Genomic DNA, 27,609 nt, shown 5'->3' on the forward strand with positions numbered 1-27,609 from the left:
AATATTGAACCAATGGAAAGTAGTAAAAAAGTGCTTTGGACTAAACATCTTAACTCCATTGGACCCTCCAAAAAATGTCTGCTAAAGCAACTAACTCCACCACCTCTCTTTGGATCCATAGGATACACGCTATGGCAGTATTCCCAAAGTGTGCCAGAGTTAGAAATGCAATTAAATAGGGGATCGTAGCTTAATTCAGGTCAATCTGGGGGTCCTGCTAAATCTTCTCTTATGGGGGTCCTCGGTATATATCATTTAAAAGCATAATTATGAACACCCTGCCTCAACCAGACGGTAACAACTTGTCACATATAGTTTGAAATATACTGGTCAAGGATCGTATGATAATGCATTTACATCTTCCCTCTTTCTTAACAGAAAAACTTAAATGTTAGAATATGGAGATACGGTTGTTCTGCCCGACGATAACAGCTAATGTGACAGAGGTGAGTGATCCCGTCTTGATGGGTATAATAACGTGTTTCAGATTGGGTTAATAAAAATCACATGTTCTGTGACTGATAGGACCTCCGTAATGTAGCCTACCTGCATTCATTTTCTAAACATTCTTTTAATGTTTTTATTGGTAGAAAGTTTCAACAAATTCAAACAGTTGACTTTAACTTGAGCCATAGAAAGGCTGCAGGAAAGAAGGACGAATCGGGGAGAAAAATGCACAATAATACTAGTAGTATTTTATTACACAAGTTGGGGAAATGAAATTGGTGGCAGATTGGAGACAACAAATACAGCTGTGTCGTTGAAAAGCTTCAGACAGCATGGCTTCCTTCCGGCTGGACACCACAGAGGAAGGTTAGACGGCAGGACACTCGTCTAAGAGAAGACAGATTGACATGTGATGTTCAGAGTATAATATAATAATCATTAACCTGACTCCAAGGGTCTCTTCCATCCGGCAGAGTCAGGTTATAACATCATTGCAACACTAATCTTGGTTACTAAAGATACTAAAGTAATACTAGTCAGTCTCCATACCGCCTTGGGGCAGGATAGCGATGTTTTCCTCCAGGATTCCAGTGCCCAACGAGAACTGCTGGAACTTTTCCAGAACTTCAGGAGAGACGGTCGGCCTTCGGCCTAAAGGAGGACAAATGAATACAGAAGATATGCCGTCCAGTTCTGTTAACGGTTATCCACAGTTAGTTTGAAGCACGATATTTGAATAGTCTATCATCTCTATAACCATAACGTTGCTACAGCGGTACTGTACTGTATGCTTATGTCTCTGGTGGTTCTCAAGGTATGGTCTGGGTGGGGACCCCCTCAGGGGTCCTCGAGAGGGGGTCTCCCAGTCCCAAGGGGTCCCACAACTCCCCAGCAAAAGGATCAACAGTTTAAACACTTGTACCATATTTTAGTTTTTTTTAGCTAGCAGATCTACAAGCTCACAGCGCGCCCGTTGCAAATAACAGTGTTGTGAGCTTTCATAGACCCCCTCATTGGGGTAATTTTTTCTAAACTTGTAGATCTGTACATTTTTTATGGACCCCTCATTGGGGGTCCCTGGACACGGGCATCTTCTCAAGACGGGGGGGTCCACGGCCAAATGTAAATGTTTGAGAACCACGTACAGTACACAGTACACACGTGACGTGAACACGCAGACACAGATGAAATAATAATGCACGTTTATAGCAGCCTTTACTGTATAGTTTGTTGAGAACGGTGGAAACGCCTCCTTTGGTCTTGACGGTGTGAATGAGGGCATACTCGTCATAATTGACGTCGACCACGTTCATGACGTTATCGTTGTTCCAACCTGCAGGGGCGGAGTGGAAAGATAAATGATAAGTGTACATAACAATAACATCATCATGTCTCTTATGAATTAATCCCTTGTGACTGACTGCTGGCTCAGTTTAAATCAGCGGTGGGCAACTTTGACGAGGGAGAGGGCGCCAAATCTTTTTGTGACAATAACTTTGTTTCCCTTTTTTCCTTTTCTTTTTTTTTACCCACATTATCCACTTGAACCCTAGCATCCCTATTCTAGGAGGAACATTAGCCGGAAAATATCAACGGACTTAATAAAATAAAATCTCTTGAATGTTGAGAAAGCATGGCATCACCAAATATATATATATATACACACACATATTATTTGTTTTATATGCACAGTGCATTGTTATTTGTTAACAGACAACCCTGAAACCCTGAAAAATTAAATGTTATTTGGGAAGATCTCTTTTACCCTTATTAGCCCTGAAGGCATATCCCTACTGTATATTCACAGCAATAGGCTACTCTTTAGAATTATTTATACACAAAATGTGTGCATCCTGATTCCTCATGGGTGTCATTCTAAACGTTCTCCCTCCTTTTCCCGTTGTAAAAGAGGAATTGGTACTCGATGCCTAGTGATCTCATGTTTTATCTGAAATAGGAAAATGCATGGTTAAGAACTTAAGAGGCATCTGAAGAAGGTTTATGAAATCAAATAACAAGAGCTTATACTCATCAATTCTTACAACTGCAGTACAAGAACTAGGCCAGGAGAGGGTGCTGTATAACAACACATGGGGAGGTGGGTGTGTGTGTGTGTGTGTGTGTGTGTGTGTGTGTGTGTGTGTGTGTGTGTGTGTGTGTGTGTGTGTGTGTGTGTGTGTGTGTGTGTGTGTGTGTGTGTGTGTGTGTGTGTGTGTGTGTGTGTGTGTGTGTGTGTGCGTCGACTCACGCTCGCTCCTGAACATGAACTTTCCGGGTACGTTTGTCTTCTTGCCCTGGTGGGTCATTCTCCAGCAAGTGCCGTCAGCACTGAGTGGAGAGGAGAGGAGAGGGGGTCACTGGAAGAGTGGGCACCTGGGCACCATTTCAATTTGATTTATTTACGTAACTTTATTTAGGCCTATGTATATATATATTTTACATTACTTTAGACTGGCATACATCATGTCCAGACCTAATTTAGACTGGCATACTCCATGTCCAGACCACCTACTTTAGACTGGCATACATCATCTCCAGACCTACTTTAGACTGTCACTGGCATACAGCATGTCCAGAGTAGACCACCTACTTTAGACTGGCATACTCCATGTCCAGACCTCCGTCACCGGTTGGCTTCAGGATGGCAGTGCCCATGGTCATGCTGCCCCTGTGGCTGACGAACCACTGGGCGTTGGTGGCGAAGCCGATCATGTACCACTTCCCCGATACCTGGAGACGAGGAGGAGGGGGGAAAACCACATGTTATGGCCGGGGAAAACCTGGTTTAATTCCACTTATCTGAGACCTGGGGAGGCTGGGGACGAGGGGATGAGGAAAATCACCACCTGAAGAGGAAACACCTGGTTTAATTCCACTTCCCTGACACCTGTGCGTGCCTGTGTACGGAGTACTGGAGTTGGACGAGGAAACGAACTGGTTTAATTTAGTCCAGGGTAGGGTAGGTAAGATATATAGGCTACTTAACGCCAACTTCACTTCAGCAACATATTATTAGCCTGTACACAGAGTCATCTAAGAGAGTAATGATACTCCCGTTGACTCTCATTGTAACAATGGAATGCGGAAGTGCTCATTCTATCTCAATGGAATAGTTCCAGCCATAGGAGCAATGTGTGGAACTATCGCCCATGGGCAACCGCTTTGCGGCGAGATCAAAGCGTGTCACCACTCTCTTTACTGTACATTACTCTGCCTGTACAATAGAATGTCATAAAATATAATACCGGTATACACGAGTCGACAGTTGATGTCTCACGTACGGGTCACTTAATGGGCGCGGCGCAATGGATGCGTAAAAGCGCACACAATTTCTCTTGGACAACAAAGGAAAGGAAAGGTACTATGTTTACCCAGGGTAACTGGACTAAGCTCAAGAACTTAATTGTTTACAGCCAGGCCAACATCATGGACAGGCTGAAGAGAACGGACGGGTGTGGGGAGGAGGAGGAGGATGGAGATGGAGAGATGGAGGAGATGTATGGAGGCTTCCGTTTGGAAAAGAAAGACGCACAGCACAGGTGGAGGAGAGGTAGGCCGGCCATTTATTTACCCCCCCCCCCCCCCCCCCCCTCCCTCCCTCGATATTATAAGTTGCTCTCTTACTCTTACTCAGAGTGGGCATCGTTTCATGAACTTGTTTCTACTTCTTAATTCTGACATGTAGGCTATGTGTGTTTTAATTTTTGTTCTCTTCTACCACGCTTTGTTTCGATTCCGTGGTTAGTTGATTGATTGATTGATTGATTGATTGATTAGCTGCCGGTGTCTCCTTTACGGTTACGGTATTGATGTCAGCTGTGTCTGTGTGTCAGTCAGTGAGTAGTCTCTCAAGACAGACTGTTGCCTCGCGTCAACAGGGGAGGCGCTGTTTTCCCGAATATTTGACGATGGGATTCTCAGATTGGTCAGTGAGTTGAGTAGCCTCGGAAACCCAGCTGAGCTTTGAGCTAAAGGGGCTTGATATTTTCTGTTGACTGTTCGTTTTACGTTTCCCTTTCAGTTATTCATTTTAAGTTTCAGTAGGCCTATCTATATACACAACATTGTTTAGACCTTCATTAGGCTATTTTTAGTAAATTATTTTATTTTTGTCGAAACATCATAGTTAATGGGCTAATAAGATCATGTCTCTTATGTTTGAATTCATTGGGAATAAGTTAATATACACTAACACTTCAGTGAATAGCTTTTTGTTATTGGTGGGGGGGGGGGGGGGGGGGTAATGTGGGCTGTAGCTTACACATCACAATAACAAATAGTAGCCTACTGTAACAACAATAATGCATATAATATAATATAAATAATTCAACTGATATTAATTGTATTTGTAATAATAATAATAATATAGAATAAGTTAATATACACTATTAACACTTCAGTTAATATAATTATTTACGTTAGGGGGGGGTAATGTAGGCTTCATGGATACTTGGTTACAGTGGTTACAGTAGGCTACACACATCACAATAACAAATGGTAGCCTACAGTACAGTAACAACAACAATAATGCAAATAATATAATGATGATATTAATTGTATTTGTAATAATAATAATAATAATAATAATAATAATAATAATACATATTATTAATACAAAATGTAAGTTAAAAATAAAATAAAAAAATAATACATATTATTAAACAATAGATATAGTTTTTTTTTACTCGGGTATAATGGTCTCTTAAAGTCTTACCCCCTGTACATTGAAGGTATAATGGTCTCTTAAAGTCTTACCCCCTGTACATTGAAGGTATAATGGTCTCTTAAAGTCTTACCCCCTGTACATTGAAGGTATAATGGTCTCTTAAAGTCTTACCCCCTGTACATTGAAGGTATAATGGTCTCTTAAAGTCTTACCCCCTGTACATTGAAGTATATAATCTGATCTCAGGTCAGAATGGGTTAAAGTCTTACCCCCTGTACATTGAAGTATATAATCTGATCTCAGATCAGAAGAATGGGTTAAAGTCTTACCCCCTGTACATTGAAGTCTGCCTGAGGTTGCACCTCGGCAGCGGTTGTCGTCGTATAAGCAGCCAAGGAGCAGAGCATCGCTCCCATCATTCCCAGCAGGATCGTCATCTTCTCTTCGTTTGGAGGAGGAGGTGGACAAAAAAATTAAATTAAATGAACCTGGAGGATGGGATGTTGATGACCTAGGTTTGTTTAGGTTCGCTGCCAGGGTCCCGGGACACGCACCCTTTTATATAGTGGAGAATGAGGGTTGTTGCATAATAAAGTTACCCCCCCCCCCTCCCCCTCCCACGCCCCCCACACCACCACCACCACACACCCACTAGCATTTTCCCTCCCAACAACATCCCACGTCCCAGCAGAGCGCTGGAGGCCATGCTGGGAATGGGATGAGTTGAAACAGGAGAGACTGTTTGGTTTGCAGCAGCAAACCAAACAGGTGCTCTGGCTGTTCCTGACCCCGCCAGAGCTAAGGATAACATCACCGCTCTCACTGCACGCTTCCATTTTTACCTCCACAATTAAGATATTGAGATTATAGATTGATTTTTGGTCCATGAAAAATATTTATTGTCTTTTATAGTCTGTATAGTTGCTGACCATTGCTACATTCTTGGGGGAGCCAGCTGTGGCTTTAAACAGACGACTTTGAAGTGTTTAACTTAAACCTCTCTTAAGGAGGTCTTTCTCTCTCTTGTATTAGCAACAATAGCATGAGAGGAACACAAAATTAATTGGACAGCCAACTATAGTGCGGCACCATTCATTGCTCAAATGTAGGAATTGAGATTGTTGTATAGGTGTCTGAATCTATAGATTGCGACCTTGTGCAGCACAACACAGCACAGCACAGCACATCTCTCTGTCTCTCTCTCTCTCTCTCTCTCTCTCTCTCTCTCTCTCTCTCTCTCTTCTCATGCGTGCCATACCATCACGCCTGTCTTCCATATCGTTGCGACAGACAAAACCATATCAGGACGGAACTGAAATGCAATATACAGTTTAGTCGGTTTAGTACACAACAACAAAGCCTGTTCGGGGGCATTCTGTGGGCAGACACCAGAGAATCAAACTCAACTGTCAGCACTTACAATAGTAAACAACCACACATCCCGTGTGTGTGTGTGTGTGTGTGTGTGTGTGTGTGTGTGTGTGTGTGTGTGTGTGTGTGTGTGTGTGTGTGTGTGTGTGTGTGCGTGCGTGTGTGTGTGCATGCGTGCGCTGATTGATAGATATATGCTTTGTTTTGCAACGGAACCGTCATTTAACTTTCATATTTTTAACCACCAGTCATGGCTATTTTGAATAATAGTCCTGTGAAGTTTCAGAAACAGTGCATTGTGACTCAGGCCTGCAGCACACAACAGGCCTAGCAGTTTGACTCCATTGTGCTGCAGACAGACAATGCTGCTGCGCTGCAGTGTCTCTCTGCGAGTATTGTTTCATACTTTCATACATAGTTTTAACTAGAACTAAGATGAGAGAACATATTACTCCAGTTTTGGCTTCACTGCTCTGGCCTCCGGTTGTTTTTAGGATTGATTTTAAAATTATTTTACTTGTGTATAAAGCTCTCAATGGTCTCGCACCTTCCTACCTACTGCCTGCCTAAATATGTCCCAAACCGCCCCCTAAGTTCTTCCACTGCTGGCCTGCTCGCTTTGCCTAAAACAATGGCAACTAAAAAATACGGGGAAGCAGCTTTTTGCTTCTACGGGCCGTCGGCATGGAACAAACTCCCACTGTACCTTCGACAGGCAGCCTCTGTAGACAGTCAACATTGCTTTTAATTGATCTTTTATTTTTTGTTATTCATGTCCTCACTGTATTGCATTACTGCTTGTTTTTTTAATGTCGTTGCCTTGCTTTTCTTTTATATCACTGATTCATGTATACTGTACGCGCAGTGTTGTCAAAGTTATACAGTAATTTATTACGTATTACTTTAAAAGAAAAAGTTATATAGTTACACTACTTATTACTCCCTGCCAAAAGTAACTAGTTATTACTTTACTTATTACTTTTTTCTCGCCCCCAGTAATTGCATCCAAGAGTCTTACTTTGCATTTTCAACATTAGCAGTCCCCGTCCCCAGTCCCCCCTTATTCTGCAGTTTATTTAACTCTGTAAAGTGTACTGTATATAGTGTACAGTCTGTACACCACACCTATGCACAACTTGCAGAGGGCAATAATGTTCATTTCATCTTTATCGCGAACATATACTCAAAATAATGTGAATACTTCCCAAGTAGTGAATGAAGCGTTTTGTGGTGCCGGAGTTTCCTCCATGTTTAGTTTGTTTACTTCTCTTGCAGTTTAACACCACGAGACACACACTAGTTTGCACCGAGTGCCGCGCTACGAGCTTGTAGATCTGCTATTTTTTTTAAATGTGGCGGTCCCTGGAACTACATATTTTCAGATGGAGGTCGGCGACCAATTACATATATTTGTGGGGGTCCTTGACATGAAACTTTTTGAGAACGACTGACATAGAAACATGTTTTATTTTTAGTTTTTCAGAAAACTGTCACTCAGGATTTAGAAGATAATTTGTAGATTCGTCCTCAGGTCTAAATGGGTTAAATAAAATAATAACTATGAACTCGGTAGTTATTGCACCCAACCCTAATCGGTACATACATACTGTATCTAAGCTGAAGGCTGGTGGTGTCGCCACTAAACCCAGGCAGGCAGCCCCGACATGAAGACGCCTTCAGGCCCTGGCTCTCCTCATTCCTCTCTGGAGAGGGGAGGTTAGACTATAGCGTGGTTCACTATAAGCTGTGTCACGCCATCCTGATTCCACGGCCACAAGAAGAAGCTCCTCATAGCCACTCCTTTGCAGTTCATGGTGGCCACATGGGTTAATGTGTAAGGCTGCCTTGCCTTGGTATGGAGTCACATCAGGTCAGGCTAGCTGAAAGGCCCTCCGGTATACAGAGTGGAGAGAAGCGCCGTGCCATGATTGATTCATGGAGGAGAATCCCATTACTTATACAGTTCTAGTTATGATAAGATCTCAGGCCAGCTGTGTCTCCCCCCCCCCCCCCCCCCCACTGCATCAGGGCTGAGCAGTGGACTACTTTGCCAATATGGTCGCTGACTCGTTAGCAGAGTCCAGTGCAGGCAGATACACGTTATATAAAACAGAACCCGCACCAACCTACATACCATTCCAGTTTTAACAGGCACACCATCTTTTTCTTTCCCTCCCCGCTTCACCCAGCCATGGCGTGCACCCCCCTGGCTTCTTGCGTGTCCCTCCATCCCTGCTACTGGGGATGGAGCAGTTGTTGCCAGATATTTGGGCAACAACAAGCACTTTTGAACCTATACTACATGTGTATAGGCCGGCTGAGATCTACAAGTTCACAACACGTTGTTTGTGAGTTTATAGTCAGAGCTATTTTCAATTATAGGGAGCCTCAGCTTAATCTTTGAGGGGCGCTAGCCCCTCCTATACACGGGTTTAATGTTTGTCTTTAGTTCAATGTTTGTTTTGTAAACACCACATTGACAATGAAGGGAAAATATACGTCATCATGTGCCTCATTACGTCATATTGTCTCTTTATTGTTAATGGTGTTTAATGTTTGTTTGTTTTACATCACCATTACATCACCGAATCAACATGAGTTAGACTTTAATATATTGGCGCCTCTCACTTCACACGGGTGTGATTTGTGATTTGTTTTTAATATAGTTGGCAAGCTTTTGGTCATACTATAGACTAGCCTTAAACCTGATTTTGCACTGTTTTGAGGGTGCAGAAGCTCCCTGTTGTTCATCTGGCAGAGATTAAAATGGGGTGCATTTTGCATCCCAAAACGCCGTTTATAGTTAAGGGACGCAATAAAACAACGACCTCTGCATCCACGGGATGCACTACTGTACTACTGTACTGTTTTTTTATTTAGTTAATTTTGCTAGTTTTAGTTATAATAATCATGATGATTATTGGTTTTGTTTGATTACTTTTATTAACTGCTGGACCCTCGATAAACAAGTCCCCATGCCATTGTGTTATCCTTTTAACCTTAATGTCTGACTCAGACTGACTGTACCATGTGCTGTTTACATTTCTGTTATCCTTTTAACCTTACTGTCTGACTCAGACATGTACATGTATGTCAGGTACATGTCAGGACAGCTGTGGAGGCAGATGTTCGGTTTACCCCAGATCACCTCTGATTCTGGCATGCAGAGGTTATCCCATTTTGGGCGGGAACCCCTTATTACGTTATACTTTAGCTATTTTAGAAAAATAGTGATAAATGTGGCGCAAATCTTTGAATATATATATATTCTTTCGGAGCGAACGATTTGAACTCAAATATTATCTTCTGGGGGGTTCCTGGAAAACAACATATTTTCAGATTCACAACTGACAGAAACATGGGTTTTTTTTCAGAGAACTCTCAGGATTCAGAAGACATTAGTAGAACGGTCCTATGGGGTCTAAATGGGTTATAGCACAGCCTGCGGGCCTGGACCACCTTTGTACACCTCACAACTGGCCTGCCTGTTTCCTGTCTGACACACACACACACACACACACACACACACACACACACACACACACACACACACACACACACACACACACACACACACACACACACACACGCATTTAAATTACTTTACTTGGATCTGCTCTAAAGGCGCAATATACATAATAGATGCATACACTGATCGGAAGAAGAAGGTTGCATTACGGTCATACCAGATACACTGCTGCACATGCGTATGCACGCACACACACAGAGGTATGCACGCACGCACGCACACACACAGAGGCACGGAAGCACGCACGCACGCGCACACACAGGTTTAAATGCATGCTAGTGTTGCGTGCACACCCAACATAGCTGATCTACAAGCTCAGTTTGATGTTAAACAAAACAACCAACCAATGACAGATGGACTTGTTGTCCCAGCCGCTGCCACATGGGGGCAGGCTTGCAGTGGTACAAGAATGATGTAGTGATTTGGAGAGGTCAAGAGGTCACACTTATTTTTTTTTATTTTTTTTTATTTTACGGTGTTCCATTTGGTTCCACTTGTACACTGAGAGTCATGGGGGTCCTCACTGGTGTCAGTGAGGTCAGATGTAGATTTTCTGGCCGGGCTCCATATATGCAGATGTAGGTGATGATCCACTCTTCTACTTGTCTGGCTATCCAGGGTTCTCTGGCAGGTAGATTACACCCCCTCCTCTCCCCTCCTCTCTCTCTCTCTCTCTCTCTCTCTCTCTCTCTCTCTCTCTCTCTCTCTCTCTCTCTCTCTCTCTCTCTCTCTCTCTCTCTCTCTCATAGAGATATGTTTTGTTGTTAATGGTGTAAGTGTATTGTTTTGTACTGTATTCATTGTGTTGTGCCCGAGGATCCCCTCTAAAACGAGATGATACATCTCAAGGGGCTATCCTCTAAAGGAAATAACATTTATATATATATATATATATATAAATGTTATGTATGTACTGATGGTCAGAACTGTATTGCATTACTGGGTAAAACAACAAAAACATTAAGACTCAGAATCCTTCATGGTGGACTTTTAATTCATGTAGTCCCATCTGTATACAGTAGAGACTGTGGAACTATTGGCATCCTTTATGATTTTAACCTCTCCGGTTCCTTAACGATTCCCTCTTAATGGTCTGGGTTTCCTTTAACGATTCCTATATATATTTAAAAAAAAAGAAAATCAACATGTATACAATTTTGGCCTTCATTAAACGTACTTTTGTAAATCATACATACAGTATTGCAGACATATTGCTGTAGTGGTCTGTATAACTCTGAGATGGAAATCATGGAACCAAATGGACCCTCACTGCTGGTCCATTTGGTTCCATTTGTACACTCTCAGAGTTCTGGTGGTCCTCGGAATTAAAAGGTTTGTTAGAACCACCCGGTATCGTAATTATTGTACAGTAAAGTAGATGTGAAGACAGTTCACGTACAGTAGCAGCTCTGATAAAATAAAATAAAACGTTTCCAGAAACGGTTCCCAAAATATGTTGGAACCGATTATCCTCAAATGCTGGATCCGGTTCTGGATGCCAAACCTATAGTGCCAAGTGCAAAAAGATTTAAAGAAAAAGTCATAAAGACTCTCAAAGTCATATCAGCTTGCATTCCTTTCTCTTGTATAATGTACCTTTAGTGTTGTCGCGTTTACAGTCTGTAGGTGGGGGAGCAGGCTTTAGTATCCCATTGGCCATGGGGCTAGTCTCCCATTGGCTTAGAGAGGTCAGCCAATCATGAACATCTTGCCACTATAGACCACGTAACTGTAACTAGACTATAACGTCTGTTCATTGATCAGCTCTGCAAGCTGATAAAAAAACAACAATCTCGCCCGGAAACGGCTGCTGTATAGCCGTCTGGTTACCGATAGGCTGCTGTATAGCCGTCTGGTTAAGGCTCATACATAGTCTGGATTTTTGGTGGTGAGGTGACCACCGAACTACAACATGACGTCACTGAGCCGCGGTGAAGAGCAAACCACCGCCACCGCTCCAGCCCTTCTCTCTGTTTTTACTCACCACCGCTCAACGTTATTTCAGCTCCGGTGGTCATCTTACCACCGGAGCGGTGGTCACCTCACCACCGAAAATCTAGACTATGAATAGGCCTTCCATAGGCTGCCAGTGCTGCTCGACAGCATGTCAACGGGTTGGACTCCCGGTCCAACCCGAGGCAGAACAAAAGCCCCATAAACACATCCTAGACACTGAGGCTGCAGCTGTAGGACGTCTGAACCGAGCCCAGTCGGTCATCATCGTCGTGGCCCCCCGCCATGGTCAGGAACTCCAGCCAGTTCCGGCAGAACCCCCTGGAGTAGCGCCCCGGGTCGACGACCATGCCGTAGAGGCGGCGCTTATGGCCGCCGCCGCGGTTCCTCATGGCCAGCACGGCCTCGCGCTCCGTCACGTTGAAGCTGACGTTGAGCAGCTGGAGGAGCAGCAGGTGGAGCAGGCCTCCGGTCACCATGCTGCTGTACCACGCACAGGTGAAGCACAGGGCGGTGCTGTGGGGACAAAGGACTCTTTACTTAACCTGACCTGAGATCAGATTCATACGAGGTTTCCACTGGACACACACACTGGTCTGATTAACCCATTCTGACCTGAGATCAGATTCATACGAGGTTTCCACTGGACACACACTGCTGGTCTGATTAACCCATTCTGACCTGAGATCAGATTCATACGAGGTTTCCACTGGACACACACTGCTGGTCTGATTAACCCATTCTGACCTGAGATCAGATTCATACGAGGTTTCCACTGGACACACACTGCTGGTCTGATTAACCCATTCTGACCTGAGATCAGATTCATACGAGGTTTCCACTGGACACACACTGCTGGTCTGATTAACCCATTCTGACCTGAGATCAGATTCTAAAAAAAATCAGATTCTTCGATTTTTCAAAAATAGCAGACCTACAAGCTCGTAGCGCGCCACTCGGTGGCGCGCTATGAGCTTGTAGATCTGCTATTTTTCAATAGCGAAAGCACTGCTGTAGTGATGGTAGACTCCGGGGCAGTAGGGGGCAGTATACTGACCTGTAGTGGTCGTAGACTCCGGGGCGCTAGGGGGCAGTATACTGACCTGTAGTGGTCGTAGACTCCGGGACAGTAGAGGGCAGTATACTGACCTGTAGTGATCGTAGACTCCGGGGCAGTAGGGGGCAGTATACTGACCTGTAGTGATCGTAGACTCCGGGGCTCTAGGGGGCAGTATACTGACCTGTAGTGGTCGTAGACTCCGGGGCTCTAGGGGGCAGTATACTGACCTGTAGTTATCGTAGACTCCGGGGCTCTAGGGGGAAGTATACTGACCTGTAGTGGTCGTAGACTCCGGGGCGCTAGGGGGCAGTATACTGACCTGTAGTGATCGTAGACTCCGGGGCAGTAGGGGGCAGTATACTGACCTGTAGTGATCGTAGACTCCGGGGCGCTAGGGGGCAGTATACTGACCTGTAGTGATCGTAGACTCCGGGGCTCTAGGGGGCAGTATACTGACCTGTAGTGATCGTAGACTCCGGGGCACTAGGGGGCAGTATACTGACCTGTAGTGATCGTAGACTCCGGGGCGCTAGGGGGCAGTATACGGACCTGTAGTGGTCGTAGACTCCGGGGCTCTAGGGGGCAGTATACTGACCTGTGTAGTGTTCGTAGACTCCGGGGCTCTAGGGGGCAGTATACTGACCTGTAGTGATCGTATAGACTCCGGGGCAGTAGGGGGCAGTATACTGACCTGTAGTGATCGTAGACTCCGGGGCGCTAGGGGGCAGTATACCTGTAGTGATCGTAGACCCCGGGGCAGTAGAGCAGGGCGGTCAGGAGGTACTGGCGTGGACACACGCTGTGCAGGACCAGACTGATCCCGTACAGAGAGGTCAACAGGAAGAGGGACAGCGTCAGCAGGAAGCTGCGGTGGTTGGCCTCGCCCACGCAGCTGTTGATCCTTGAAAGCAGGCGGGCGGGTTCACACACATGTGCAACACACATACGGGCACGCACACATACACACACAGGCACGCACACACACACGGGCACGCACGTACACACACACACACACACACACACACACACACACACACACACACACACACACACACACACGGGCACGCACGTACACACACAGAGGACATTATAGCACAAATCTCGATTAATCATCTAAGTATGAAAGAAAAGTATACTCTACACAATATATGTATTTTAAAATATCTTTAGAGCTTATTTTTTTATTTCCATTTCTTCGAAGCAGCAAGCTATATACTGTATATGCTTAGATGATTTCTATTCATATTACCGTAGGATACATTTGCGCGACTGTAAAGACGAAATGGAAGTGGGGGAGGAGGCTTCACTCCCACTTTATATTTTACTCATGCTAGAGCTTCTGTTCTCCTGTCCGACTGTATGACGGAAGCATTTGAAGATTGCGAGAGGCGTACAGTCTGGCAACGCAAGACCATAATGTGACCCACCAGATGACCATAACGTGACCCACCAGATGACCCATAATGTGACCCACCAGATGACCCATAATGTGACCCACCAGATGACCATAATGTGACCCACCAGATGACCATAATGTGACCCACCAGATGACCATAATGTGACCCACCAGATGACCATAATGTGACCCACCAGATGACCATAATGTGACCCACCAGATGACCATAATGTGACCCACCAGATGACCATAACGTGACCCACCAGATGACCCATAATGTGACCCACCAGATGACCCATAATGTGACCCACCAGATGACCATAATGTGACCCACCAGATGACCATAATGTGACCCACCAGATGACCATAACGTGACCCACCAGATGACCGTAATGTGACCCACCAGATGACCATAATGTGACCCACCAGATGACCATAATGTGACCCACCAGATGACCATAATGTGACCCACCAGATGACCATAACGTGACCCACCAGATGACCATAATGTGACCCACCAGATGACCCATAATGTGACCCACCAGATGACCATAATGTGACCCACCAGATGACCATAATGTGACCCACCAGATGACCATAACGTGACCCACCAGATGACCATAATGTGACCCACCAGATGACCATAATGTGACCCACCAGATGACCATAATGTGACCCACCAGATGACCATAATGTGACCCACCAGATGACCCATAATGTGACCCACCAGATGACCATAATGTGACCCACCAGATGACCATAATGTGACCCACCAGATGACCATAATGTGACCCATAATGTGACCCACCAGATGACCATAATGTGACCCACCATAAGACCATAATGTGACCCACCAGATGACCATAATGTGACCCACCAGATGACCATAACGTGACCCACCAGATGCAGTGGTGGTCCAGCCTCTTGACACACGAGCCGCAGATACGGCAGTGTCCGGCCCGCGGGGGGCGCAGCGCCCGGCACACCGGACACCTGCCTCCTCCTCCCCTCCCGATCTGGCCCTGGATCTCCGTCTGGGCGGGGGGGGTCCCCCCAGCTCCCTTGTGGTGGTGGTCGGAGGAGCTCTGAGCCGGAACAGAGTGGTGGTGGTGGGTGGGGTCAGACACCTGCTGGCCCTGGGACCCCCCAGGGGTCACAGCGAGAGCCGTCTCATGGGACCCGCCCGGGGTCACCACCACGAACCCCGGGCCCCTCTTGGTACGAACCAGAGAGACCAGAGTGAGCGCCATCCCGATGGTCACGGTGCACACCTGCAGCGGACGGCGGTGGACGAAGTACAGAACGTGCCGTTTGAAAACTATTTATTGGCAATTCAGTGAATTTGTCAGTGCATTTAAGAACAGATTCCCTGAATAGATGGAGTTCCTCTGTTAGGAGACACACCTTTTCAGTAGCAAAGCCGTACATTTAGAAAATAAAACCTGGGTAAAACACAAAGCATTTTCAGAAAACCTCCAGGAAAAGTTAGGAAAGTGTGAATCTGTAGGCTCATGGGTTTTTTTTTTACTCAAGTAAAAGTATCGATGCCATGATGTAGAAATACTCAGTGGTGTAAGTAAAAGTCTGGTATAAAGAATTTACTTTTAGTAAAAATAAAAAAACCCACAAAAATAATGTATACTTAACTCATAGAATGCTGAAAGCGTTTTTAAACGTTTTATTATAGCCAAGCGCAAGAAGCGCATAACGTTTTTATACGTTTTATGGTCCAAAAAACGTTTTTTTATTGATTACTATAGTTCAACTATATTTGCGCCCGGACAACTCATAATGTAACACCGATCGGCTCTAAAAAGAGTTAAAACCCCCCCCTGCTGAAAAGAGGTGTTGGTCTGAGAAGCGTCTGGCACCGCCTATTGGTTGGTCTATGCGAGGACGTACGACGTAATGGATACGGCCGTCCGGCATAGACCAACGCAGATGTCAGGGGATCTAAAATGGATGGGACAATGCTCTTGTTTGTGTGAATACACTCGATTCCCCCTCCCCTCCTGTTTCTACATGGTTTCTCCCGAGGGAGAATGGTGGGGGGGGGGGGTCTCTTCCTCTTGGATCGCATTGGCAGTTCCCCCCCCACTCCCGAGTCCCCACTGCTTTCAACTGCAAGGCTTGCGCTCTCATTCTCGGAACAAGATACAACGCGATTTGCTCTCTGCCCGTATATAAACCTGCAACGATCGGCATTTGATTTCATAACGTAACGTTTGCCAGACACATGTGGAGTTAGTCATGGACAGATTGCACATCATTATCGAGGGCCCGCCATGATACGTTGGTCGCTGATCGCAAGCCGTACTGCTGCTGCTGCTGCGCTGCTGCGCTGCTCGCATCCAACCATCCAATCCATCCCCCTTTCTCGTTACAACAGGCTATTATAAACTCACCGTCGAGCAGCCTGCCCTGCACCTAATGTGATAAAATGAACGGCAGGACAAAATCGGATCGATTATTATCTGTCTATCAGCAACATACGGGTGTTTGTCTTGCAACGACAGGTGGTGCTTTCTCGTTTTTTTTCTTCCAAATACGTTGACGTGCTGCTTCTGCTGCTGCCGCATCCATCTCGTTGTTTTTCTTGTTTTTTTTCCCAAACATGTCCAGACACAATCCGATCCAGTCTCGCGTCTCACCTTATAGATACGCGAGACTGGATCGATGAGGTTAGTGGTATGTCTGGACATGTTTGGAGCGGCACACGACAATCGACAATAATGTTGATTATGCAAGATCATTTCCTCAAAGCCTAGTTGCCCCCCCCCCCCCCCCCCCCGTTACTGCGATTGTTTGTAGCTCGAATCACAGAATGAGTTCAATGAGCGTAGGGAGAGGGCACATATGGGGCTACGATTGAAGAAAGTTTCCAAGTCCGTTTTATGATCAGATAATGTGCATCAAGACTCTCTGCTTTCATAAGAAAAAAACTAATACTGTAATTGCGAATGCAATGAGCACTTACTATGAGACCTAGCAGATCACGTCTGTCTGTCTGTCTGTCTGTGTGTGTGTGTGTGTGTGTGTGTGTCTGTCTGTCCCGCTTACTGTATATGTGGACCTGGCCCTTTTGTGCCCATATATGGAGCTGAGTGATTTGTGAGTCATGGTGACATGAGTGTGATGGCGTGGTCCTGCTTTGGGGACTCCTTATATGGTTATGGCTGAGTCATGGTGACATGAGTGTGATGGCGTCTTTTGTGACCATATATGGAGCTGGCGTGGTCCAAGCACTAACTATGACACCCTGCAGATCATGTCTGTAATTTATTCTAATTGTTATTGCAATTTACGATCTGCGTTCGCCTTCCGCGTTCGCGCGTCTTACTCGTAATAATAAAAATCACACCCCTGTGAAGTGAGCAGTGCAATGTTGTGAAGTGAGCAGTGCAACATTGCACTGCTCACTTCACTGGGGTGTGATTTCTATTATTATTACAGTATTAGTATTTTTCTTATGAAAGCAGAGAGTATTCTGTTTCATACGGTATATAGTATGTACATGTCGCTATAGGCCTTATTTTGTGAATATTTAGTTGTTAGGTCCATGCTCTCTAAAATTATCTTTTTCAGAGAACTTTAGAGATGGCATGGGCCTGAATAACTATTATTCACAAAATAAGGCCTATAGCGACATGTACATACTATATACCGTATGAAACAGTCGACTCTCTGCTTTCATAAGAAAAATACTAATACTGTAATAATAATAAAAATCACACCCCTGTGAAGTGAGCAGTGCAATTGCACTGCTCACTTCACAGGGGTGTGATTTTTCTGGGTGGTATTTTTCTTATGAAAGCAGAGAGTCTACTGTTTCATACGGTATATAGTATGTACATGTCGCTATAGGCCTTATTTTGTGAATAATAGTTCTTCGGGTCCATGCCTTCTCTAAAGTTCTCTGGTGGGCGCAAGCTGCATTCAATAGCCAATTAGTGACAAACTGTATATGTGTACAATGTGTACTGTTTTCCTCCTAAAAGTAGACATTCAGGGCTTTCATTCGGTATATGGTTTGTATAGGATATTATTTGTGCTCAATTTTATATCGGTCTTTTGAACTAAAAAAACTGAACTGAAATGTCTGTCAACTTCAGGCCTCCATATCTCTGTTGTTTTTTTTCACAAGCAGCGTGCAGGCAAAAGCAGGTGTTAGAAAAAGGTCAATATCTCCAGAATGGAAGATGGTAGAATCATAATTTTTTTTTAAAATTGAAGTGGACAAGTTGGGCTTTCTTTTTATTTATGCGATTGTGATTCTCGCTATAAGAGGCCCCTCGCTGTGGGCCCCCCAAAAAGTTCAAAAAGCCCATGTTAAGCCTTCAGCACCAGTAAGCCAGGGTCCGCTAGAACCTGTAGCAGTCTATGTGTTAAAGCACTAAAAGTAAACATTTCCTATTCTGAATGTTCCATTTCAAGTTTCAAGAATAGATACACACACACACAACACACAACACACACACACACACACACACACACACACACACACACACACACACACACACACACACACACACACACACACACACACACACACACAACGCACACAACAGTGGCGTGCACAGATAGACACTAGGGGGTGCTCTAGCACCCCCTGCCCTTTTTTATTTATTTTTGTACAGTGTACACTGTACAGTATAGTATGTGGACCATGGTGACATTGTTCAATTCTTGATAAAAAGCTTCTAATATATTATTTAGGCCCCAAAATCTATAAATCTCACACTATTAAGGCAACCGGCCGGTTCCACGCGCTGCACAAGGTGCCCTTTTTTCACTTGAGCACCTGCCCCTCTAAATGTCTGTGCACGCCACTGACACACAACACACACAACTCACACACACAACACACAACACCCACACACAACACAACAACACAACACACACACAACACACACACAACTCACACACAACACACACACAACACACACACACAACACACACACAACACACAACACACACACACACAACACACACAACACACACACACCACACACACACACAACACACACAACTCACACAACACAAACGGCACCCACCTGGCTGGGAGTGACGTGTCCGCGCGGCAGTATCTCTGCGAGGAACAGGTAGTACATGTATCCCAGGGAGTAGAGCGCCAGCGCCAGGAAGAACAGCGTGCGCCGCTTGCGGCGGTGCGTGGCGTAGTAGTACCACAGCACCAGGGCGGGCAGCGCGGTGAGCACGGCCGCCCCTAGGAGGCAGTGCAGAGCCGCCACGCGCAGCAGCACGGGGAGGAGGAGAAGCGCCGGCACCGTGCTGACCACCTCCAGCCGGTGGATGGCGGCGCCCAGCACGCCCGAGCTCTCTTCGCTCCTCAGAGGCGTGCATTTCAGCCACCTGGTATAGGCAGGTGTGAGCAAGGGAGTCATGTCAACCTTCTATGATGCAGTGCTATAGGTAGCATTATTATATATGGCATGTCAGCTTGGTTTGGGACACTAAGGGCTGTATTTTGCGTGTCTTAAGTACCAGGTCTTATTCCCTAACTTGAGTATAAACTAAAGACCTGGAGGCGTGGTCAATGCCATTTGGCTATTCTGAGTGGCCAAAGAGCATTGATCACGCCTCCAGGTCTTTAGTTTACTCAAGTTAGGGAATAAGACCTGGTACTTAAGACACGCAAAATACAGCCCATATCTGTCCAGCTCAAATCTAGAATAGCTAAAATGGAAAAAACAGCCATGAAGGTAATTGGTAGGAAAGATTCTCCATCTCTTCAGACAATCTTTGAGAAAACGGTGCTCAGTCTGTCAAATAGAGTGTTGTCTGATCCTTCACATATATTATCTTCAGAGTATGAGCTGTTACCCTCTGGTAGACGCTACAGAGCGTGTCGCTTCAAACTTTCTTTTCTTAAATTTCTTCCCACTTCAATTGTTCTACTAAACAACCGCCACATAGTTCATAGTTCTTAGTGGGGAAGGGACTTCTTGACCTTCATCAGTTATTTATTGCACTTTACTGTGATACTATAAACTGTGAATACTCTAGCACTTTTTGTATTATATACCTTCTCTTATTGCAATTTGCACTTTTTGTGATACTCTTGTGACTGTACTTTGCTGCTACTGTGTATTGTCTTTTGTGTATTGTCTGTCTGTCTGCTACTAATTTACAATTAGAAGCAGATCTACAAGCGTTGTGGGCTTGTAGATCAGCTATTTCCAGCAAGTTTTCCAGCATTTTGTTAGACTAAATCAACCGTATAGATTCAGTCGACTTAACATCTTTATGACATTTAGTCGGCTATAACATTCCAGGTGACTAAAATGTGACTATAAAACTAAATGGAACTATTGAAAGTCATGCATTAGTAGTATTACCTGTGACAGGCCTCGTCCATGTCACTGCAGTCCCAGCAGCCTCCACAGGGGTCACTGCACTCACAGCAGCACATGGGGTCGTCTGGCTCTGGAGGTTTTAGCTTCTCCCATTTCATTATGGCTCCTTAGCGGTGGTTATAGACTATAGAGCAGGGGTCTGCAACCTTTATGAAACAAAGTGCCGTGTTTTTAGTTTCTGGATAGTCAGTGTGTCACTTTAATGACACCACGCCACAATTCCAACATGTTTTGATTGTCCACAAATATAACCTTTTCACATTGTTATAATGATCATTAGACTCAGAGCATAGGCCTCCTATCTCCCTCCCACAGTCAGAGTTCAGAGTTTTAATGAATGTAGAATGATGTGCAGGATGTCATTTACATACAAATATGAGTGAATTCATTTATTTGACTACATTTTTTTTTATTGTTTATTTACCAGTAGTTTTATTTTATGCCAGTGTGCCAGTGATCACCCTCCTTTTGTGCCAAGGTTGGCACCAGTGCCAAAGGTTGCCTATCCCTGCTATAGACAGACACTCTCCTTCCAAACGTCTATGACGCAAACAAGCTGCCACAGTTCAATAGAAACAAACAAAGAAACTTAAGCACTTTTATTGTATTTAATTTAACCTTCGTATTCTCTGGTGACAAAACCCACAGAATTTGATTGATTACCGTTAGGCTACAATGATGAAGAATATCTCTTTCAACTGATGCATTCGTGGACATACATGTACAGTATATCTGTTTTGATTGATCAATTGAATGCTTTATTTAACTATTTGGAGAAAAAAAGTACAGTAGTACGATTTATAGAATGATAAAGATGCTAAAAGGATAACACAAAGGAAGCATGAGTTCAAGTCCGTAATTGCTCTCCCCTTGTCCCCCATATATGGGGACTAGGTTGGTGGAGGGTGTGTAGAGCCCAGGATCACATTAGATGATTGACACAGGGGTGAGAAATGGGTTACAAAATTGTGCGATAAAAAATACATTTTGAAAAGGATAACACAAGATGCCCTGGGCCCTGGCTTGTTTCCATTGTGGTCCCTGTTGTGTTGTATTCAGTTCATCAAGAAAGCAGTGGCGCTGCCCGCGGGAAACGAACCCGGGTGGCAAGAATGGGAATCTTTCATGATATCCGCTGGCGCTGATGTTGGTTGGTTGGGTCCAAGGTCAAATACATCCATGTTGGTCTTTTGAATGCTAATAATGGGTGTTTAATTATAGTGTGCCACGTGTTTTGGGGTGGGGGGGGGGGGGGGGCTTTGGCACAAACATACAGAACAATTAAATAAATGCATGCATTCATACTGAAAGATTGAAAATACTATAGGCTACTGTGGTACGCTTATAAGGTTAAAAGGGATGTACGTGAAAACTGTATAATGCGATCGATATAACATTTTAAAGGCTTGCATTGATTAGTAGATAGCACTGTCTAGACGTGCACTCCACTCCACTGCACGGCACATAAGTGTCGGTGCCAGTGTGTGTGTGTGTGTGTGTGTGTGTGTGTGTGATGTGTGTGTGTGTGTGTGTGTGTGTGTGTGTGCGCGCGCATGTGTCACATGACGGAGGAAAGATGCTGATGATGCATAAGGTTTCTTAGAACGGATTGTAAACCGTCAGTCAGACGTGTGTTTAGATGTCGTGTAGGGGTCATCAATGCATCCGCGTGTACACAGACTCCCGTGGAGAAGATTTGGTGTTCTTGTCCGTGGCAATTTTTGGAAAAGTAAAACGTTTAGGGAGCTATAGAGCGTCGCAGCATGCAGTGTTGTTTTCGTCGACTATAAAACTTAAGACGAAAGATGTTCGTCGACTACTTTTTTTTCCACTGACGAAAACTACATAAATATACTGACGATTTCGTCAACAAATACAAACTAGACTAACATGTTAGGAAGGGACTGTAGTGGACGAGATCCAGAATAAGTCATTTTACACTTGGTTGCATGTAAAAGCCGATCTACAAGCTCACAACGCTGCGATGCGTTGTGAGCTTGTAGATCGGCTATATTTTCAGCAAGTGAAAAAAAAACAGTCATTACGACGGCATCAAAATGCATTTCATTCGACTAAATCAACTGTAGATTAAAAAAGTCGACTAAAATCGTATGACATTTAGTCGACTGAAACTAGACTAACGCTAAAACATTCCGGCCCGGGTGACTAAAATGTGACTAAAACTAAGTGAAAAACCTGTTGAAGAGACTATGACTAAAACTAAAATCTAAACGAGCGGCCCCGGAAGAGAATCCCTTCATTTTTCCCCATAGACGTTTCAAAAAGTATTTATTTCAAGACATTTAAGCCTCGGAACAAAAAGGCAACTCTTGTTGTGACAAATCATGACGATAAACCCAACGTTTTGGGCCCATCAAATAATTAGAAAGAAGAAAAACTAAGTGTTGTACCCTGCTCTTTTTTCCCCCTTCTTTCTAATTATTTGATCGGCCCAAAAACGTTTGTTTTATTGTCATGATGTCCTTTGTCCGCGGCTTAAAAGGTCTTTAAATAAATACTTTTTGAAAAGCCTGTCGTTGTCTCTCTACTCTCTCTATTGCTCCCGGGGCAGTTTCAGTGGTTCCCAAACCGTTTCATGTCAAGGACCCCCAAAATGATACTCGGTAGCCCGCGGACCCCCCATTAGAAATCATATGCCAGGGACCCCCATAGGAGAAGATCTTTGCGGCTCAACCATTTTCATTTCAAGGACCCCCAGGTTTGACCTGAATTAGGCTATGGTCTCCCATTTAATGGCATTTCTATATCTGCCATTAACGGGTCCATTTGTACACTCTCTTGTACACTCTCTTACAGACCCATAAGGGTCCATTTGGTTCCTAATTATCATTTAGCTGGGGACCCCCTGGAACTCCCTCAAGGACCCCTGGGGAACCACTGACCTACAGTGTATGTTTGTTGAGATGCAGTGACCAGCCTGATCCAGTGCTGGTCCATTGCGATGAGACGACGTATATGATGATGTATGATAAGAGCGCCCCTCACTTTCACCCATATTTTTGTAAATTAACGTCCTACTTGATCGTACTACGTACGTACTGTACAGCGTCAACACAAAAGCATAAAAAGTAGCAGATCTACAAGCTTGTATAGATCTGCTACTTTTGAATTTGAACCCTGAAAAGTAAACCGTTTTGGACATGAGGTTTGAGGTTTTCCACCCAGCTGAGACAATATAGTACAGTTCTCTAGAAACACTATATAGCCGTATAAAACTACTCCTAATAGGTTATCGTACTCCTGCCACTACTAAGTGCTATAAAATATGTTTCTATAGTTGGAACCTTTCTGATTAGCTCCTAGTTCCCCAAGCGATATAATGTCTAATTTGCTGAAACAATTAAGGACAGTATTTCTACAGGGACAGACTGTATCTGGGCCAAATGTCGAACCTAAACTCTTATCGTGACTGAGCGACAAGACCTTCTCTAATATCCTGGCTTGTTTCATAGATAGAAACAATTTGTGACTTAAGAATAGCGCGTTGTTTAGACAGACATTGTTTACCCGGTATCCAAGTTACACCATACTCGGTAGCCTACTTTATTTATGTGACTATTTTACCCTAGTAATTGACTACAACTCATGCTTACTGCTTATGCTTCAGAGTGGAGTCTACTTTGTTTCATAATTATGACTCTCCTCTCACTGTATCTCTGACCGAAAGGGGGAAGAAAAAAGTACAAATGCAACAGCAAAGCAGAAGAACAACACACTGTTGCATAGCCTCATTTTAACTAGCTTTTACTCAACAATATCACAATATCATTTTGAAATTGAAACGCATTGTTATACCAAGACAATGTTCTGGATGTAATCCATTCTAACCTATAATTAAAGCACCCTCAGAAAGTCAGAAGTATAAAGAGTCTATACATTGTTTTAACAAACTCACCTTTTGTTTCCGGTCTTCAGCATTTCTTTAGAAAACCAAATTCCAACCAATAGCAATAATCAGCTCGGGGCAGAAAAGTGTCCCCAAAGTCAATTGCATATACTTTCCTGCATGCCAAAAATAGAATGTCAATTAAGTTAAAATGCTTGAGAAAAAAAAATACAAAACTAAAATAAATACATAAACAAGCACCAAAAAGCTGCAGGTTAATCCCTGTTAATCCATCATTAAGTCAAAGAAGTGTTGTTGAGGAATGAAATGGATAGCTGTGCCTCCGCCTGGCTGGCATGACGAACACAGCAGTGAGCGTGTCAGTGATGGAGCGACGGTGTCAGGAGAGACGCTCCTGGTGTCAGGAGAGACGCTGGGCTCATGTCACAGCTTCTCACGCTGCCAGCGCTGCTGCGTGCGACCTGTCGGCGCGCACACACGCGCATTCCGTCAGGGAGGGCACATAACTGCCATTCCTTTAGTTTAAGTGGTCTTTGGCTGTAGGCTGTACAGTATGGCCTGACCGCTGCATTTCACCTGACCATTGCATTTTCAACTTCATCCTCCTCCTCCTCCTCCTCCTTCTCCTCCTGCACAAGTCAATACATTATCCAGCACACAGAACGCATTCTATGGCTTTCAGTCTGCACTTCATGGTTTGTTATGGTTATGGTTTTGTCTTATCAATTTGCTGTTTAAGGTATACACCACCCCCAAGGTCTGCTTGGGTAAATATAGGCACAGTCTGTCTGTCTGTCTGTCTATGCCTTATTGCCCTTGTGTACCACAATAGAGGGGCTATATTTGAGGTGTCCGAATGTCCAAACTGATAAACCACAGCGAGCCGTACGAGGCGGTGTGTGAAAAGAACAAGGCATGACAGGCACTCGCTCATCAAAGACAGACCGACCCCCAGCCCCCCCCCCCCACGACCCACCGCCGTATGTGTGAGAGTTGATCCACAGGGCAGGACCCCCCCCCCCACGACCCACCGCCGCATGTGTGAGAGTTGATCCACAGGGCAGGACCCCCCCCCCCCCCCACGACCCCCCTCCCCCCCCACACCCATTAGGATCATATTTCTTCACACGAGCAACCTGACCCCTCCGCTCGCACATTTAACAGTCTAGAACACCACTTGCGTGTGCGTGTGTGTGTGTGTGTGTGTGTGTGTGTGTGTGTGTGTGTGTGTGTGTGTGTGTGTGTGTGTGTGTGTGTGTTTATAGATCACACTATGTGTATACAATGTGTAAAACGGTGTGTAGGCCAAGGATTCCCAAACGTTTTAACCCAACAGGCTAATAGAAAGCATAGGTGGACCCCAGGCTACATTCAATCAATCAATCAATCAATCAATCAATCAAAACTTTATTTGTATAGCACATTTCATACAGCAAGTGCAACTCAATGTGCTTCACAGTTTACAAATATAAAAAACACTAAAGGAGAGACATTGACACTAACCCAACAGGCCAGAACCAGAACCCCCAGTCATCCCGGTTCTCCATACACGTTAACTTTGTCCTAGGCCATTTCATTATGATTTTCATCTCTGCTCTGGTACCCCATGTTACAGACATGTTTACAGTACAGTAGCTACTTATATTTTGTTATTTAAAGCTGTGATTATTTATTTAAGAAGGGTTAGGGCTGTTCCGCCATTAAATAAATACAAATGTAATCATCCTTAACCTTTAAGCTAAAAATAATGATGACCGGAGACTTAAAATCATTGTTTTAATTGATGGCCTTCATCCCTGGCACTCGGCCTTGTGCCCTCAAAAAGTTGACCACACTAAAGGACAAGTGGATGAAATTCCAGGCCTGCTCAGATCTCCATGTGGGACACCGGCTGACAGTTAAAACGGGTGCTTCATTATGCGCTGTCAATCAAGCGCCGGGAAGCGCTTCTGCGTACCAACAGCTGAATGATTATTATGGCCAGAATACGACTGCCACACAAATGTGACCAGATTTGACTGAGGGACTGCCATTGAATTTCGTTTTTTTTCATGTCATACGAAAGCTGGGAATCATAGCATCAAATTGACATATTGGTTGTTAAGTTTGACCCACCGTACCGGTTTTGGAGATATGGCTTATAGAATAATTAATGTCTTGCAGAGAAACAATGAGTTGAGAAAACAGGCTTGAAAGGTTCACATTACACCTAGCTACATGTTTAAGCATTTATTTCATATTTACAATTTCAACTCTGATATTTATTTCAGACATGCTCTAGTATGTGAATAGTCTGCCTGTGCTAACTCATTTTGGAAAATAAAAAAAAAATAAAAAAAATCTGTTTTTCTCCTCTGGAGGTTGCACTATGTCAGTCAAATCCGGTCACAAATGTACTACGGCAGATAACCACATTGATTGATTGATTGATTAGACAGAAATGTAAACAGCTAGTACAGTCAAACAAAAACAAAATCTATTTAAATTCCAATCCATAAATATGACATGAAGATAACCACATTATTCAGTGCGAGGGTATAAGAGGGTTCACCGGCTGTGCTAATATAGCATCGTTTTCATATTGCAGTATTATATGCCCAACAGTTGGCCCTGAACCCCAACTTAATGTATACAACATTTAGAAGCCATCGTGTCCAGATAACGTCCAGCCAGGCTATAGCGTATATGGATATGGACGCTGTTCAATCAATCAATCAATGAAGGAGAAGACGCTGGCCTCAGCCCGGTTGGATTAGACTTCCATTAGTCCTCTGATGGAGGCCGGAAGAGGAGCTATACTGGCTCCCCTAATCTATTTTGGTCAGATTAATGCACTCAGCAGGAAAGTGGTTAAAAACATAACGAACAAAACCTTCCTCTCAGCATTCATATCCATAGGAGACATGAAACCACCTGACCACGCACAATGTGCTTGGTCAGGT

General features: G+C 44.3%; 3 protein-coding genes across 3 annotated transcripts in view; 1 reads left to right on the forward strand and 2 right to left on the reverse strand.

Annotated features, from left to right (window-relative positions):
• prdx4 (peroxiredoxin 4) overlaps nucleotides 1-27,609 on the forward strand; it is a 204,767-nt gene that overhangs the window by 43,575 nt on the left and 133,583 nt on the right. The window lies entirely within an intron of this gene.
• On the reverse strand, nucleotides 720-5,568 carry LOC308326804 (lipocalin-like). Its single transcript, XM_080779839.1, has 6 exons — nucleotides 5,443-5,568; nucleotides 3,038-3,177; nucleotides 2,696-2,775; nucleotides 1,667-1,780; nucleotides 997-1,098; nucleotides 720-834 (listed from the first exon to the last, which is right to left on the reverse strand). The coding sequence occupies exons 1-6, from the start codon at nucleotides 5,548-5,550 to the stop codon at nucleotides 815-817; spliced, it is 564 nt and encodes a 187-aa protein (XP_080635965.1). The 5' UTR covers nucleotides 5,551-5,568; the 3' UTR covers nucleotides 720-814.
• On the reverse strand, nucleotides 12,179-24,839 carry LOC308327677 (palmitoyltransferase ZDHHC23-A-like; the record flags this gene model as incomplete). Its single annotated transcript, XM_080781202.1, has 6 exons — nucleotides 24,716-24,839; nucleotides 20,782-20,945; nucleotides 19,477-19,795; nucleotides 15,323-15,693; nucleotides 13,760-13,927; nucleotides 12,179-12,482 (listed from the first exon to the last, which is right to left on the reverse strand). Exons 2-6 carry the CDS (start codon nucleotides 20,895-20,897, stop codon nucleotides 12,179-12,181), a joined length of 1,278 nt encoding a protein of 425 aa, XP_080637328.1. The 5' UTR covers nucleotides 20,898-20,945; nucleotides 24,716-24,839.

Source organism: Protomyctophum bolini (assembly GCF_963924005.1).
Source record: "Protomyctophum bolini genome assembly, chromosome: 13".
Taxonomy (NCBI): Eukaryota; Metazoa; Chordata; class Actinopteri; order Myctophiformes; family Myctophidae; genus Protomyctophum; species Protomyctophum bolini.